This window comes from Akebia trifoliata, chromosome 10, assembly GCF_017979445.1.
Source record: "Akebia trifoliata isolate Shusen 1 chromosome 10, ASM1797944v1, whole genome shotgun sequence".
In the NCBI taxonomy this organism is placed as follows: Eukaryota; Viridiplantae; Streptophyta; class Magnoliopsida; order Ranunculales; family Lardizabalaceae; genus Akebia; species Akebia trifoliata.
Genome location: NC_141384.1, coordinates 5,092,839 through 5,111,117, shown reverse-complemented (window position 1 = coordinate 5,111,117; position 18,279 = coordinate 5,092,839). Strand labels below are relative to the sequence as shown.

The 18,279-nt window shown below is 35.1% G+C and overlaps 1 protein-coding gene and 1 non-coding gene across 2 annotated transcripts; one reads left to right on the top strand and one right to left on the bottom strand.

The window, feature by feature from the left end:
- Positions 1-1,410: 1,410 nt before the first annotated feature.
- Positions 1,411-3,026, bottom strand: IAA33 (indole-3-acetic acid inducible 33). Its single transcript, XM_086456571.1, has 2 exons — positions 2,146-3,026; positions 1,411-1,698 (listed from the first exon to the last, which is right to left on the bottom strand). Exons 1-2 carry the CDS (start codon positions 2,589-2,591, stop codon positions 1,620-1,622), a joined length of 525 nt encoding a protein of 174 aa, XP_086312697.1. The 5' UTR covers positions 2,592-3,026; the 3' UTR covers positions 1,411-1,619.
- A 3,982-nt stretch (positions 3,027-7,008) lies between these two features.
- On the top strand, positions 7,009-7,147 carry LOC147392904 (small nucleolar RNA Z247). Its single transcript, XR_015182472.1, has one exon. It is a non-coding gene; the product is annotated as a small nucleolar RNA Z247 (small nucleolar RNA).
- The last annotated feature ends 11,132 nt before the right edge of the window (positions 7,148-18,279 follow it).

Below are 18,279 nucleotides of genomic sequence, written 5' to 3'. Positions count from 1 at the left end.
TGAATATGAAAGAGAGATTCTCTTGACATACCAAATTTTACTTACAACACACCATCCTTTGAAATGAGATGTTTATTTTATTTTCTACTTATGTATGATATGTTGTAAGTAAAACATTGGTGTGTTAATAGAAACTCTTTACAAAATTACCTTCATTGAATTTCCTCTATAACATTGATTTCATTGTCCTAGTAAAGGAAAGAGGGGTATTCAAACTCTCAGCACAAATAATTCATAAATCAAATTAGTAATCTGCCGCTTTAGCATTGTGACAAAATCGGGGTTCATAAATAATTCGGCAAGAGAAAACTTCGAAAAAAGTTGGGAAAACAATAGATAGATTAAGCAATTTTTTTTTCAAGTGTAAAAATACGTTAAAAAAATCTATTTCAGATATTAAAATTAAATGATAAAATAACACTTAAAAATGCTAAAAATAAAATTAATATAAAATTTATTTATTTTTCAAAAAATCATGATTAAATCAAAATTAATATTGATTTTTTTTTTTAATTCTTCATGATTTAATCAACAACTAATAAAAAGGAGATTTAATCATGGGTTTTAAAAAAAATTGCAAATTTTTTTTATCATTATGCACTTCAGAGCAACTCAAAAGCAATACCCATACCTCTACCTTCCCCCTCCTGACTGTTGTTTGGGTAGTGGAGTCCAAAAATAGCGTTTCCAACCCACCCATCCCTCACCATTTTTTGGGATTAGGCATTTTCGATACACGAAAAAAGGAACTCCCACTTGGTTACCCATGCTTTTCTTTTTTTTTAGGGGGGGGGGGGGGAGGAATTTAGATAGTTATGTTGAAAAAAAAAATTAATTTTAGAAAATTTTAAATTTAAATTGATTTAAAAAATTATTAAACAATGTAAGGGTAACATGGTTGGAGTGGATATCACATGGATACCCATAATATCTAAAAGACCCATTAATGGGTATGGGTAGAGGGTGCTGCTTTGGCGATGCTCTTAGTACACTTAAACATCTCTCGCAATTGAAAAATTAATTCCATCTGAGTACAAGGCTTCTTTCCGAGCAATAAAAGAATTGTCTATTTTTCATAAAATAAAGATAGGAAATAATAATTTATTTATCATTTATTTTATTCGTCCAACTGTTGATTGAAAGCGAGTAAATAAATTTAATGAAAAAATGAAATTGAATTGAGGAACAAAATTAGTTCAGTTAACCTCAAATACTTGGGATAAGGCTTTGATGATGATGAATTCAATTTGTTTAAATATTAGGCATGCAAAGTGGTCTTGAACTCAATAAAGGATACAATTTGTTTAGAAAAAAAAAAAATGTCAAATGAACCCTTACCATAATTTTGGAATAAAGCCAAGATGATGATAATTTATTTTGAATGAAAATTAGAAATAAAGATATAAAGGGAGGAAAGAAGAGAATGCTGATTACTAAACTAACCTCTGTTTATTTATATAAGAAAACAAGGAATTTTACATTGAATCAAATATGATTAAAGGCCAAATTAAATATTGCATGGTGAAAAATGTTTTTTTTTTCTTAGATATAAGTTCCTTGTTTTCCTTCCCCATATTAGAAAATCTAGAGGTCTTTCAATGTTACAATTAGGGCTACATTTATGCCACTCCTCGTCCCTTCCTCGAATTTGCTTTCACTGGGAGTATTCGAATTCTCTTGGCCACACGAACAAAATCACTGCACATTCATTAATAATTATTATAATAAAAATAATAGAGAATTACTAAATCACGAAAACAAAATATTTATATAGTTCGACTAAGCCTAAATCCATGGATGAAAGATTAGAGACATCCAACCCAATAGATATATATCATAGGGGTCCGATATGTTTGGATGCAATATTTTACTCATTAAATTATTGGAGAATAAATTAAAAAAAAGTCAATTAAGATGATTATAAAAAATTGATTATAATTTCTCGGAAGAAAATAAAATAATATTTAAATTGAAAATTATATGAAATTAGAAAATAATGTGAATTGAAGTAAGGAAAGTAAATATGAAAATAATTTTAATAACAGAAGACGTGAATCTAGACATAATTGAATGGGAGGAACAAATTTGCTCTCACACGATTTGCTATGATGATGCATGACTTAGGTAACACAAAAGTTAACGTACTTCCAATTAAGGTCACCAGCAAGTAGTAGGTCATCCTCCATATCTTCGTAGGCGATAAGATGACCTGGAATGGCGTTTGAGAGATCAAGTTCGCTGTCGGACGATAATTCTCCAACGTCACCAGCATCAACGAACATCTGACGCAGTGCCTTAGCAAGGCTATTATAACTCGAATGCTTATGAAGGCTAATACGCTGGCAGATCGAACGGCCTTCGAGCACTACTGTGATCTGTGGGACCAAGTTAGACACAAGATCATCTTCGATCATAGGAAAACCATGAAGGCTACGATGAGTCAAATAGGTAGTAGAATTAGGAGTTGCACTAACGAGTCTTGAATAGAACCCAGGCGAGTTAACTCGTTGATTATCGATGGCTAGTCTCTTTTCTTGCCATCTTCTCTTCAAGGAATCTTGGTGAGACTGATCAGTGGAAGAACTATTCATGGTTGGGTTCCTTTGTTGTTGATCAGGTAGTGTTGGAAGTAGGTTTAGCTAAGGAGCTTTAAAAGGTTTACAAGTTGAGGTCGAAAATTGAAAGAGAGTCTGTTGTTTGGGTGGATAGAAATAAGAGAGCACAAATGTCGGGAGAGAGTCAGATTGTTGTCTGCTGTTGCACTGAGCTTTCTTTTTTTTTCTTTTTCAAAGACATTAATGGCACTGCTTACTCTTCCATGCTTTAGTTGTGGACCACATCCATGTCTCTTTCTCTCTCTCTCTCTCTCTGATCTGATTTGTTCAATGGTAATGGTGTGAGAAAATATAAATGAGAGAGAGAGAGAGAGAGAGAGAGAGAGAGAGAGAGAGAGATTGGTTGGTTTGATGAAATACTCACCAATACAACTGTGTAAAGTATGTTTGCTTGCAAATGCAAAAGATGGTGTAATGTGTGTGATATTTGGTTCTTTATTTAATTTTTTATTTGGAATTTTCTAGTGATGAGATGAGATGGGAAGAGAAATACAACTTTTCTAGAGATTTGCATGATTTCTTACTGATTAGTATCTCTGTCAATATCTAGAGAATATTGTCCAATCTCTGCCGTTGGTTGGAACTAGATTTTTGTTTTTATTTTGATTTGGTTCCTTTGCTCTTACCCAACTCCAGCTCTCCCACGTGCCACACTCCCTTCATCTACTATCCACTGTGTGGGCCCACACATTAAATGAATCTGATTTGTAGCCAGGGATCCTAGGGGACAAGGTTTAATGCTACCTGGCCTTGTGAGAAAATCTGGAGTATCTTAGCTACTCAACTCCGCAGTGTACATGATGAAATTTATTCACTTTTATATTGTTGGGAGACGGTGATACAACGCGTGAAGAAAAAGTTAGCCAAAATTTTATAAAAAAAAATGTAGTGTTCTCCTGTGGAGTACGTACTCATTATAAACCTCATTGGTAAATGATACTCTTCATATTCTAGATACGTATCTCAGAGTCAATCCAACGTCAACAAGATAAGGAAGACAACATCGCTACTAATATTATATAAAAGTATCTCGAAAATTGGAGTGCGTGGGCATTTGAAACGACCGCGCTGCGGTCGGCGAACGGCTCGCGGTTTGACTCGTGGATGGTCGGGCTGCCACCTCATACTTTGATAGTTTAATTTTGTAGAAATGGAAAATGCTGGAATGACACAAGGCACTTACTGCGATTCTCACAATTCTGACGTGGGATGTGCAAATAACCATAGATGTGTTTCCTCACGATGCGTGTAAAAACTATCTACGGTTATGTATACATCTCCACATCAGAATTGTGAGAATCACAGTAAATCATGTGTCACCCCATCACGACCCGTAAGAAAGTCTAAGATGCTCCACTGCTGTACAAAGAATGATGATACGGCACAATGACAGCACATGAGCAAACATGGAAGAAACTTACTTTGATGTTTTGGCTGGAGCGAAGCACAATAATAAGCGAATAAACAAAGGGATCTTTTCCCTTATTTATTTATTTATAAAAAATTTGGATTCTTGGAAATTTAGTTGGGGATTGTTTTGATTGATCAGTTGCTGGGCATGGAAATAGTATATGAGGGTAGGGTTGATTGAGGATGATGGACCTTAGCTCCATCAGATTGAAGGATAAAACTTGTGTGAATGTGTTGTAGTTACCCACTTAGACATGCTCTTCTCACCTTGCTTCTTCCACACTCTCACTCTTTCTTAACCTGATTGTCCTTTTTTAATATTTTTTTCCCCAAAATACGCATAATTTTTGTTAAATTTACATTCCAGTACACAATTCCTATTAATTCTCAAAACATGCATGAACATGAACATGAGGTAGTGAGATAAATTATGTTTATTCTAATTTAAAATTGACGATCTCGATGATAAAAATTAAATGTGTCAAGGAATAACATTGTGCAACACTAGATCACTTCAACTAGCAAAAATTATCCAAACAGTCAGAGAAAAATCTTTCCCATTCTGTCTTGGATATCATAGCTAGTATAGAATCTTTCTCCATTAAACTTATTTCTTATTTAGTATTGGATAGTCCAACTGGCCTAGAATCCCTCTCATTTTGTATTACTTTCTATATTTATTATAATCTAGAGAATTAGTGTAATACCAATCAACTCTTAAATATGAGCCATACATTAAGATGCATTTATACTATATATATTGGTGCCTTTTATGAAGAAGTTGTAAGTGAGAGAGCTTGATAAAATACAATTCTTGAGTCACAATAGAATATTGTTTATCTTTTTTGTACTGGTTGTTTATATTAACTTTACATGGTATCAGAGCACTACGATTCAATGGTTGGATCATCATCTTCCCCTACATCCAACAATCAAACCTCATTCAGTCTTAACCTTTCTCATTTTCTTCCTATCAAACTCACCGAGTCTAACTACCTATTGTGGAGATCACTATTCATTCCTCTTCTCAAGAGTTATGATCTTTATAGACTCGTAATTGGCACGACTCCAGCTCCACCTGAATTTGTCATTGATAACGATGTATCTGTCATCAATCTTGAATTTGTAACGTGGTAGCGACAAGACCAAATCTTAATGGGCTAGCTTATCTCCTCTTTGATTGAACCTGTTCACGCACAAATCGTTGGCCTCTTGAAAGCGCCCACGATCTGCAAGGTGTGCGGATCCGCTTTTGATTTTTGAAGTTTGGGAGTCGCCACCTAGTTATTATGGTCTAGGAATCAAATATTGACTCTAACAGACAAGACGCTAATCTACAAAGAGAACGGGTCCAGGGATCACGTAACGGGGTTGGAAGGTGTTAGGCACCAACTCCTCTCGGCAAATGCCGGTTTCTACTATTTCCCCAAAAAATGATTACATTGCTAAAAGAACTAAAATAAAAAAATAAAAAAATAAAAAAAGTATACCTAGATGTTCGCAAGGATTTGTTCCCTCAGTACTAGCGGGGAGCGTCATTGTACGAGTTTCCTTGCTTTTCCTCTATCACTGGATCTGCTTCAGATCTCCAAGTTGAGGTGTCTTTTTCTTATATCTGAGTACTTTTTATATTTTTTGGAGGATTTTTTGGTGTTTTTGAAGGGTTTCTGGGTGTTTTTTGAATAAAAGTTGGGGTTTGGTGATAGGTGAGGAGTTAGGATTTCAAAATTAGGGTTTGAAGAAGGTTAAGGGGACTTTTGACCTATTTTTTCTAGAATTTATTTTTACCTGCGAAATTAGGTTATGGAGGCTTTATATTTATAGAGTTTTTTTTTTAAAGAATTAAGGTTTGACTAGGTCTCCTTTTAGATAAGGTGAATTAGGGTTTTGACTTAAGTCTTATTTGATTGACTAGGTTTCTTTATATTAGGGTTTTAATTAAGATTTTGACTTAAGTCTTATGTGATTGACTTGGTTTTTTGAAATTAGGTTTTTTGTGTACAATGAAAAAATATATTTTTAAGTTTTGTGGAGAACCCCCTAATTATGTCTTTAATTATTTGGACCCCCAGATGGAAGGGTCTTTTAATAAATATCAATGGGGCTCCACTTAAATAAGTGAGCAACCATCAATAATTTTGCCTGAAGGCTTGATTGATTAATTTTCTTGGTTCAGATTTTTAAATTAAGATTTCACTTTACGTTAATTAATGTTTTAATTATTAATTTCAAAATTTTAAATTGTTAAAATTGAAAAATTACTGTTTTGACCCCAAAAAGGACTTTTATGTTGAAAAGTCGTTTTTCGATGTTTTGGAATCGGTTTTTCGTAAGGAATTCGATGAGATTATTGGTTTGTGTCACTTATAAATTTTTTGACATGAAATGATTGTCAACCCTTATGAAGGGTATTTTCGTAATTTTGTTGAATTTGGTGAAAATTGGCAGAATGATTTATTTGATTTCACTTTGTTGTTTTATGCGTTCAAAATGGTTTTTCTAAGTGTAATGTGGGCCCTAAGAATGTTTTGATGTTAGGGGTGTTTTGGTAATTAGGTCATTTTTTAGTGATTTTTATAGCAAAGCTTCTTTTTGTCTAAAAAATGATGATTTTTACGTTTTGGGTTGTATTTTTCTAGCGTAGTGTGGTTTCTAGAGTTTTGTTTGCTTGAGATACCTCATCTGAATTTTTGAAATATATTTAGTAACAGATATAGCATTGGAATAATCATCCATCATTGAGAATCGTCGCGATCGGGTTGACGAGTTGATTAATCAGGTGAGTACAAAAATGAGGTGTCTACACCTCTCAACATCTCATGATGTTTGGATCGCTCTTAAACAATCTTATGCGAGTCACTCCAAGGTGCGTATCATGCAACTACGTCTTTAGCTTCAAAATATGAAGCGTGGCTCCTCCTCAATTTCAGAGTATCTACCTAAAATCAAAGGGCTTTCCGATCAACTGGTTGTTGTTGGCAAACCAATCAGTGAAGAGGATCTTATCATCCATACTTTAAGTGGCTTTGGTCCTGATTATGGGGCTTTTGTTACATCTATTACAACTCACAATGATCATGTCTCGTCTATTGATCTTCATGGAATGCTTTTGAGTCAAGAAATTAGAAATAATGATGAGATTACAGTCTTTCCTAATCTCACTGATACTACTGCCAACTTCGCTTCAAGTGACATTTCAAGCAAAAAACAACACTCTTCTAATGGCGGTTGAGGGCGTGGATTATATCATGGACGAGGTCATGGTCGTGGTTACTCACATGATAGTCGTAACCAACAACACCAACAACCAAGACACATGAATCCATCACAAGCTAGTTCATCTGCACCAAAATCTATTTGCCAACTTTGCAACTGTGCTGGGCACTCAACAATCATATGTCGGCATCGCTTCAACCATGCCTACTAAGGTGAAACTCCATCACCATTAACTGCTTATCAAGTCACGACTCCCAACATTGAATAATGGTTTCTTAATTCGGGTGCCACAAATCATCTCATAGCTGATTTGGCCAATCTGTCATCTCCACATGAATATGTTGGATCAGATCATGTAACTATTGGGAATGGTTCAGGTTTATGCATAAATAACATTGGTTCTTCTTCTATTTCTTCACTTACATCCAATTTATTGCTTTAGGACATCATGTACCATCAATCACTCGAAATTTGCTTTTTTGTTTCTTAATTAACTTGTGATAATAATGTAATATGTGAATTTCATCCGAATCATTTTTATGTTAAGGATCACAACACGGGAAAACCTCTACTTTGAGGAACAACTAAGGATGGCTTGTACCAGTTGAATATTGATAGAAGTAGGAACAATAAAAGCTCTACTACAGCTCAAGTTGGTGAACAAGTTTCTGTCACTCAATGACACAATCGTCTGGGTCATCCAGCTTTGCGCATAGTCAAGCAAGTTCTTTCCAGATTCAGTCTTCCTGTTTTAAATAATGATATAGATGGAATTTATAATGCATGCCAACAAGGAAAAAGTCACAAGCTTCCAATCAAATCATCAACTTCTAGAAGTTCTAAACCCCTAGATTTACTTTACTCAGATGTTTGGGGACCCTCTCCAATTTCCTTTTCCGATGATCATTGATATTATGTTCATTTTGTTGATGATTGTAGCAAGTACATTTGGATTTTTCCAATGTATAAAAAAAATCAGAAGTTCTCGAGATATTTAAGAAATTTAAATTGTTGGTAGAAAACTTGTTTGATCGACGCATTAAATGCTTTCACAGTGATTGGGGTGGTGAGTTTCATAATGTTTCAATTTTTCTGTCACAATGTGGAATTAAATATTGATAGGATATCGCATTTGCAGTCAACAAGACTTGTCAATTTATGCACTGCCCAACCTTTTCTCATTGAGTCACTGTGAAATGCATCCTTAGATATCTCAAAGCGACAATTACACATGGACTGAGTATTTACAAGTCACCATCTTGTTAATTGATTGTCTATTCCGATGCAAATTGGGCTAGATGTCCGGATGTGAAATTACTTCGACCATTTTTCACTAAATAGTTTAAAGTAGTTTGATTGGTAAATTAAGGATTTTTGATAAATGGGAGTCACCACCTAGTTTAGGTCTTGGAACTACAAATGACTCCAAATAGATTTGGATCGATCCACGAATAAAAGAAATGGGTAAGGGATCAGATTACGGGATTCAAAAGGTGTTAGGCACCGTATCCGTCCAATCAAAATGATTGGTCTCTACTACGATCCAAAACTATCGTATGGTCAACATATAAAGATTAAAATCAAAATATGGTCCAATCATTATGGTCAACATACAAAAATTAAAATCAAAATAGGGTCCAATCTTGTGGCTAATGTTCTCCCAAATATCACATGATTTCTCAAATTTCACATAAAAATGGAAACTTATGAAAAAACCTTATATATCCTATGATCCAAATATCACATGATTTCTCAAATTTCACATAAAAATGGAAACTTATGAAAAAACCTTCTATATCCTATGATCTAAAGTCAATTAAAAATTCACATGCAAATATTTTCCAAATCAATAACAATGAGAGTTTGTGAAATAGAAATGTGAAATTTCTAAATTGATAACTTATGAGGTTTCTAAATTAGAAATATGAAACTTTTCAAATTAGAAATTTATAAATATAATGAGTTCCCAAATTAGAAATTTACAAGAAATAATTTTTCAAAATAGAAAATTACCAATATGACGAGTCTCGAATTACAAATTTGTAAAACATGATTTCTTAAAATAGAAAGTTTCAAAAGAACGTGAAATTTTCGAATTATAAAATCACAAATTTCTATGAACGTGAAATTTCTAAATAGGAAAATGTAAATTCTTCTAAATTGAAAAATTACTAAAATGTGAAATTTCTAAATTAGAAATTTATGAATATATATTTTTCCAAAATAGAAAATTATGCAATTTCCATATTCGAAAGTTTCAAATATGAAATTTTCAAAATAAGCTTTTGCTCACAAACTTTTCAAAATAAAAAAATTTGCGTAAGAAATTACAGCAATTTGCAAATATAACTTTTCAAAAGAAGAATTTTATGAATATGGAGTCCCAAATTAAAAAATCATGAATTTACAATGAATCACCAAGTTGGACATTTACAAAATAATAATAAAAAAAATCCACGTTATCATGCTCACCAAATTGGAGCTTGACAAATATCAATGCATACAAGATTTTCAAATTTGCAAAAAAATCCCCATTCCTCCAATTCTTAAATTAACCAAACGAGCATGCATACATAATCTTCAATTTTTTCAAAACAATTATCATGCAACGACATGCATATTTGTCAAGTTAAGAAATGCATTAATCACATGTGATAATTTTCAACTCATCATAAATTTCTCGTAAAAATCATATGGGACAATCATTCCAAATCACAAAAGTCAAATCATCACAAACTTACCACATAAATAAATAAAAAACACAAGATGATGAAGTCATCACCAAAAAAAAAATTTCAACCCCAAAATAATGCAAAAAGCTTTAATATCATCGTAAGTCATACAAATTCAATTCGAGCATAATGATCGTAATATTTTAACAAAAAAAATCTCTTAATCCTATTAACATGCAAAAATAAATAAATAAATAAATAAAAGAGATGCATAAAAAATATTTTTCTAATCTTATCAATATACAAAAAATAAAAAAAAGATGCATAAAAAATATTCTCCTAATCCTATAAAAAAAAAAGACATATCTCCCCTGTTGTGAGTTACTCGAGACACGACAAAACATTACATAACATCACAAGCATTAAAAAAAAAATCTTTCATAACAAATCCTATGATGATCACGACACCAAAAATAAACGTGAAACCTCAATGTAGGGGAAAGTTTAGCATACGAAAACAGAGAGAAAAATAAACAAAGTACTATGAAGAATGAGGAAGGAAATAAGAGAATAAAAAATTAAATTAAATTAAATTAAAAATAAACTTACCTATAGGACGAGAAGTAACGAGTTGATTCCTTCATGTACGACCTAAAAGACTTGTTGTGATCGTTGCTATGGAAACGTCAGAGATGAGGGTAGAGAAAAGTGGTTATAGCAATGATTAAGAGACGAGGTAGAGAGAGGTGGCAGTAGCAGTAATTGAGAGACTGGGTAGAGAGGGGTGGCTGTAGCAGTGATTAAGAGAGGTAGCTGTGTTGTGTTGGGACACGAAAGAGATGAGTGCAACAAGGGGACGTTGTAGAGTGAGGGTGTTGCAGGTTCAATGGAGAAGAAAAAAAGGGGAGTTCTGGAATGAATGTGTTGCAGGTTCAATGGAAAGGAATAAGGGGGCGGTAAGGGGACTATGTTGCAGGTTCAATGGAGAAGAAGAGAAGGGGGCAGCAAGGGGGCTGTGCTGCAAGTTCATTGTAGAAGAAAAAAAAGGCAACAAGGTGGTTGTGATGCAGGTTCAATGGAGAAGAAGAAGGGGGCAACAAGGGGGCTATGTTGCAGATTTAATGGAGAAGGAGAAGGGGGCATTAAGGGGGCTGTGATGTAAATTCAATGGAGAAGAAAAATGATACAGCAAAGGGTCTGTGTTGTAGGTTCAATGAAGAAAAAGAATGAGGCAGCAAGGTTGGGGCATTGGTTCAGTAAGGTTGGGACGTTGGTTCAACAGAGAAAGAAAGAGAGAGTCTTGGAAGTGAAAGTCAATGGAGAAAAAGAAGTCCTTTGAACGTTGGAGAAGAGGAGTCTTTTATAGAATTTTTTTTTCTATTTTAGGTTCTACTATTACACGTTGCATTTTCTTTCTCATTCTATAAAGAATGAGAATGATTATCCCACGTTACTCATAATATGATGCTAATTGCTTAACTTTTACTTGATTGGTCTATTGAGTTTCAAATTTAATTCAATTGATCTTTTTGGGTTCCATTGACCGATATTATTTTAATTTGATTTTTGAGTTTCGATTTGAGTTTGCATTTTAATTGGTTGAATAATTTTTAATTTAAACTTAACTTTGATTTGCATTTTAATTTGATTTCTTGGTTAAATTTTGATTTGATTTTCAATTTGATCGATTAATTTTTAATTTGAATTTTAATCATTTTTAACTTGAGTTTGATTTTTAATTTGAGTTTGATATTTAATTTTAATTGTTTGATTTTTAATTTGAACTTGATTTTTTCTATTATTTCACTTTTTTGTCATGTTTTCCTAAGAATCAGGGTCTCTAGGTCAAAGTTGGACATTGAGGGGCATTTTAGTTATTTTTATGATTTTTACTAAATTTCTATGTTTTTGTTGATTTGAGCCTCGTTAGACTCGAAATCATATTTTGAATATAATGGAGGTACTTTCAAGATTTTTCGAACATCCGAAATTCATTAGAAGTATTTTTATCATTTTATTGATTTTTATAGATTTTTACGAATTTTAGCATGAGATTTCTTTCAGTCCCAATGTGATTATTTATAAGTCTTGAGGTCATATTTTCCTAGCATAGCGAGATCTCTAAGTTATCAAACTGTGTAACGAACCTAAACGTACGTAACGTACGTGCTTGTTAAATCGGGTGTAAGGTGTAACGATCCTAAGCGTACGTAAATTTTTATGTTGAGTCATAACAAGTAGGGGAGATGAAAAGACTAAAAATAGAAAAAAAAATCAAGGACAATACTCACAAGCCTTTGAGTTCTTATCGCTCATCATTAGGAATTCACGAAAATCGGGTGACGAATTGTTGAATTAGACAGATGCCAAAATGGGGTGTTTACAGGATGATCGAAAGTCTACTGAGAAATCTGAGGGATATGCCATCTTCCTTGGCCCAAATTTAATTTTCTGGAGTTTTCGCAAGCAAGCCACTGTAGCTCATTCAAGTACAAAGTCAGAATATCGGTTACTTGCAAATATTGCAGCAGAACTTGCCTATTTTTAGTCCTTACTCAACGAATTGAATCTTTTCTTACCTAAGACCCCTATCCTTTGGTGTGACAACATGGGTGTTACATACCTTATTGCCAACCCTATCTTTCAAGCACGACCAAAACATGTTGAGATTGACTTCCACTTTGTTCGTGATAAGGTTGCTTGTTGTGACTTAGATGTTCCCTTCATATGAACTAAAGATCAAGTTGCAGATGTTCTCACCAAGGGGTTACCATCGTCACACTTTATGTTTCTTCGAGACAAACTCAATGTGACACTAGATCCCTTGAGTTTGAGGGTGGATGTCAAGGAATAACATTGTGCAGCTGTAGACACCCGAATTTGAGCGGGCCCTCGACGTAAGATGCCCCCCAAAAATCGAAAATTGGAATGGGCCCTGAAGCCCAAACCTACACGAAATCTAATACGTTTCAATTAATAAATGTTCGAGGCCATTCACGTGGCCCATGAACCCGCGCACCTCACCACTCTCAAAATCCGTCCAACTTAAGCCCAATTCAACATAAACCCAACTCAACACTATTCTATCTAAGTCCACAACCCTACCCAATCCATTACTAAAGCCCAAAGCCCAATCCACTACCCAAACTCAATCTAACCCATCATCATCTCATCAAACCAATCACCAAGAGATGACACATGTCATCATCTCTTTCCACCTCCTTCATCTAATCAACTCAACCCATAACCTTACCCTAACCTAATCTATTCCCCATCCTCTCATCCTCAACACCCACAACTCAACCCATACCCTATACACCCTAACCTATCCCTCATCCTTTAACCACCCACATCACAACCCATATATCCATCACTTTCCCTTAAAACACTCCCATAAAATCACCTCAACCCATACCTCCCATACTCTTCTCTCTAATCATCCAACCACCATCACCAATCAACTAATCTCTTCATCCCAACATTTGCCACATGTTACCATCCCTTCAATCCTCTCAAAATCAACCAATCACCACTCATCTCTCCAAATCAAACACCATACCTCTTCAACCATCTCAACACTCCTTCTCCAAACAACTACCTTACACCACCATTCCTCCCATCAACCATCACTCATCTCACCCCACCAAACACTCTACCCAAATGGATTTGGGTAAGATCCAAACCATTTGGGTTAAAACACAACCCATTTCCCTCATTACAAAACTACCCTTATTTCTCCCTCAAATTTCATACCCCTCTTCTCTCAAACCCATGCCATTACCCCTCATTCTAAACCCTCACCCTATTATACCCCTAAAATACCTCCCAACTTCTATAAAAACCCCTCCATTCTCCTCCTACAACACCTAATGAGAATTTGAGAAAAAAATCCTCAAAAGACTACAACTCTCTACTTTACTCTCTTCACTACACTCAACCCTCTCTCATCTCATCTCAACACTCTACTCTCAACACCTCACTCTCAACTCCATTCAATCTTCCACAACTTCAAGCAAGTCCAAGTCAACTCAAGGAAAGCACATTTGAAGATCAACTCGAGGACAATGTGGGTTCAACAAAAGGAACACCCCCTCCACATCCCCTCTTCTACTTTCCCCTTTCTTACACATTTGCACCCACCACCATGGGCTAGATCACCAAAGGGCCCCTTCTACATAAGGGTGCCCTTAACGATTGAAGCCAACATTGAAAGTCCCTCACACTTGAGGGCACACATCAAACTTTCCTTCGATTCTATTTTTCTTTATTTTAAAAAATGACCGAATCCGAGGTTACCACGTTACGTGGATGGAGTAGGGTGCCTAACACCTTCCCTACTCCATAAATGGACCCCCTTACCTTGAATCAAAGGTTTGACCATGTGCATTATCCTACGAGAGTCATCACATCAAAAATAATTTAATTTTCAAAAAATGAGACATCGGGTGACCATTCACACCCAATTCCATATTTGAATGGTGGCGACTCCAAAACACCCCAAAGTGGAGGGACGTTTTCAAAACATTGAAAATCCTGTGTCCACAGCAGCGATAGATTACTTCAACTAGCAAAAGTTACCCCAATATCCACAGGAAAATCTTTCTCATTCTATCTTGGATATCACAGCTAGCATTAAATCTTTCTCTATTAAGCTTATTTCCTATTTGGCATTGGATACCCCAGTTGGCCTAGAATCCCTCTTATTTTGTATTACTTTCTATATTCATTATAATATAGAGAATTCTCTATGTACTATAATACCAATTAGCTCCTAAATATGAGTCATATATTAAGATATATTTATACTATATATATTAGTGCCTCTCATGAAGAAGCTGTAAGAGAACTTGATAAAATACAATTCTTGAGTCACAATAGAATATTATTTATCTTCTTTGTACTGGTTGTTTATATTCACTTTATAAAATGTGAGGTAGCAAGATCACAAGTATTCATTCTAAAAATCAAATATTATTTGATATTTAATGGCGAGATCATTGATATTTATTCTAAAAGTGACCATCTCATTAAGTATGTTTCGGGAATTAAAATGAACAATGTAATAGGATGGGAATTTTCCCATATTTAGCACATGAAATAATATATAATTTACCTTTAAAAAAAAATTTCTTTTATTTATTTTTTCTTTTCTCCAACTAGAATTTTTAATATGGCCGTGATCTTGAACTAACTAAAATAATGTTGGAGTAAAAAATATTGAGACGTGATAAATAGACGCGTAAATAGTACGCGGTCAGTACACGACTGACGTGGCAAGGGCACAGAAGCATAGATCTTTTTCTTGGGGATACACAAGGAAAAAGTTCTACGGTTCCTGCCCTTGCCATGTCAGCCATGTACTGACCACGTACTATTATAGCATTGATTTATCATTAGTAAAAAAAATTTAGCCCATTAAATTTGGATTGGATTATGATCTATCAATGCCTAAATGGGCCTGCTACTAGATATATATAGATTTATAATATTGTAATAAAAATAACTAAAGTTATTTTTGTCACTAAAATTTTCAACTAAGATGGAGTTTAGACCTCTATTTCAATTTCAATAGAAATGGTATTAAACAGTTCCAAATGATTTCAAAGGGTGCATAAACTTTATGTTTTTACCAAGCCCAAAAATAAACAAGAGCCCAAACCGAGCCTATAAGGATCAGGTTTGGGCTTTACCGACTTGGACCCGATGGAGCTTTCGTGCGACGGAGATTTATATCTTTGTGATATAAGGTTTTTATGTAGTTGATCATGAGCACCATCCGAGCCCGAATACATACCTTTTTTTAAACAAAAAATTGGTGTAGAAAAATCTCAAATTCAAGATCTTCCGATATGTGGATATTCTGGGAAACAAAGTCATAGGTATGTAGGTTTAGAGCCCATAAATCGATTACTGCTATAAGAAGCATAAAGAAAGGTAACCAAATGTTTAGGGCTCATTCCGGCCCAGCTCAAATTGGCCATTGACAGTCCTAGATAAGTACAACCCTGCTCAAAGTCTATTATGTTTGACTCGATTTGTTGGATTTGAGCAATTTTTACTATGGGCTTGGATAAACCCATAGTCCTTTAATAAAGTCCATCCAAGGCAAACGCTTAGGAAAATGCTTAAATCTATAATGGATAGATATTACCAATAGAATATACTGGACTGACTGCACTTGGCACTGAGTTTGACACTGTACTGATATGGCAGTGTCTTCAGAATCATAGATTGTTCCCGAGTTCTAGCCTTCGAGGGACACTTCCATGTCAGTGCAGTGTGGAACACAGTGTCAAGCTCAATCAGTTTAGAACATTACATAAAAACTGAAAACTTCTACGGGCCAAGGCCTACAAATTTTAGAAAATTGAATTTTGACACTCCCAGGCCGTTGAAATTTTTTATATTCCTCATAATCGATGGCTTAGAACTCTTGAATTTCTCCCATCCTCCATAATTTGATGATTTGACTCATAAATATATATATATATATATATATATGGGTCCCGTTCAGCACCCTAAGCTTTTCCACACACTTTAACAAACGTGTTTTGTCTTACATGGGTTAGAAGTTTTGGAATGGGCTGATTTTTGGTGAGGATGATCTCTATGGTGAGGAGATCATTCTCACCAAAAATCAGCTCATTCCAAAACTTCTAACCCCATAAAAAATGATTTACAAAAAATGGACGGTCCACGATTTTTCAATGTGTAAACATGGGGCTAAACATTTCGGAATGGGCTGATTTTTGGGGAGGATGATCTTCTAATCATAGAGATCATCCTCACCAAAAATCAGCCCATTCCAAAACTTCTAACCCATGTAGGACAAAAAACGTTTGTTAAAGTGTGTGGTAAAACTTAGGGTGCTGAACATTTCCTTATATATATATATATGGTAGGGGTGCAACTTAATTCGGTTCAAACCGAGAACCGAACCAATCCGTGAATTTTGGATTGGATTGGTTCGGTTTTAGTTAAATGCGGTTTGGTTTCTGATCAAAGAAAACAAGAACTGATGAGTTCGGTTCGGTTCAGGATTGATAAATAACCGAACCAACCTGAAAATCGATACTATATATAAAAACAAAAATGTAAATTTTTTTTTAAAATAAAAACCCTCTTCGTCTCTCTCGTCTCCCTCTTCGTCTCTCGTCTCTCGGTTGCGGCTGCGGCTGCGATTACGACTACAATCTGCGCTGCCACCGACTGCCACCAGCTACAACCGTCTCTCTCTCTCTCTCTCTCTCCATCGTTGTCTCTGCGACTGTGACGGTGGGACCTGCAACCTGCGGCTGCCATCGGCACATCTCCCTCCCTCCCTCCCTCCCTCCCTCCTCTCTCTCTCTCTCTCTCTCTCTCTCTCTCTCTTGCGCTGCGGCTGCGACCTCTGATTTGCAACTTGCGGCCGGTGATATACGATCTGCGACATGTTTGAGATTGGGTTTTTTTAATTTTAATTTTTATTTTTATTTTTTTTAATTCCTTCTTTATATTGTGCTAATCTTTAGTAATTATAGGGTTTGAAATTCAAACTTTAAATCGAAGAACTGGGAATCAATTTTGTGTAGAATTCGAATGTTCTTATCTTTTTGACAATCCATCGAACCGAACCGAACCAAACCGAATTAAGGTCGATTTGGGTTGGTTCGGTTCTAGACCAATTCGGTTCGGTTTTGGTTCTCATATAATAGAACCGATCTTGGTCGGTTCGGTTCTGATTTTGTTCTAAACCGAACCAATCCGAACCGAGTTGCACCCCTAATATATGGGTCCCGTTCAGCACCAAACATTTTGGCCAATCATTTTTGTCCTACATGGGTTAGAAGTTTTGGAATGGGCTGATTTTTGTTGAGGATGATCTCTACGGTGAGGAGATCATCCTCACCAAAAATCAGTCCATTCCAAAACTTCTAATCCCATGTTTACAAGTTGAAAAATCGTGGACCATCCATTTTTTGTAAATCATTTTTGATGGGGTTAGAAGTTTTGGAATGGGCTGATTTTTTGTAATGATGATCTCCTCACCGTAGAAATCATCTTCACAAAAAATCAGCCCATTCCAAAACTTCTAACCCATGTTTTGAAAAATGTTTTGTCAAAATGTTTGGTGCTGAACATTTCCCTATATATATATATATATATATAGGGTCTCGTTCAGCAACAAACATTTTGGCAAAACATTTTTCAAAACATGGGTTAGCGGTTTTGGAATGGGCTGATTTTTGGTGAGGATGATCTCTACGGTGAGGAGATCATCTTCACCAAAAATCAGCCCATTCCAAAACTTCTAGCCCCATGTTTACAAGTTGAAGAATCGTGGACCATCCATTTTTTGTAAATCATTTTTGATGGGGTTAGAAGTT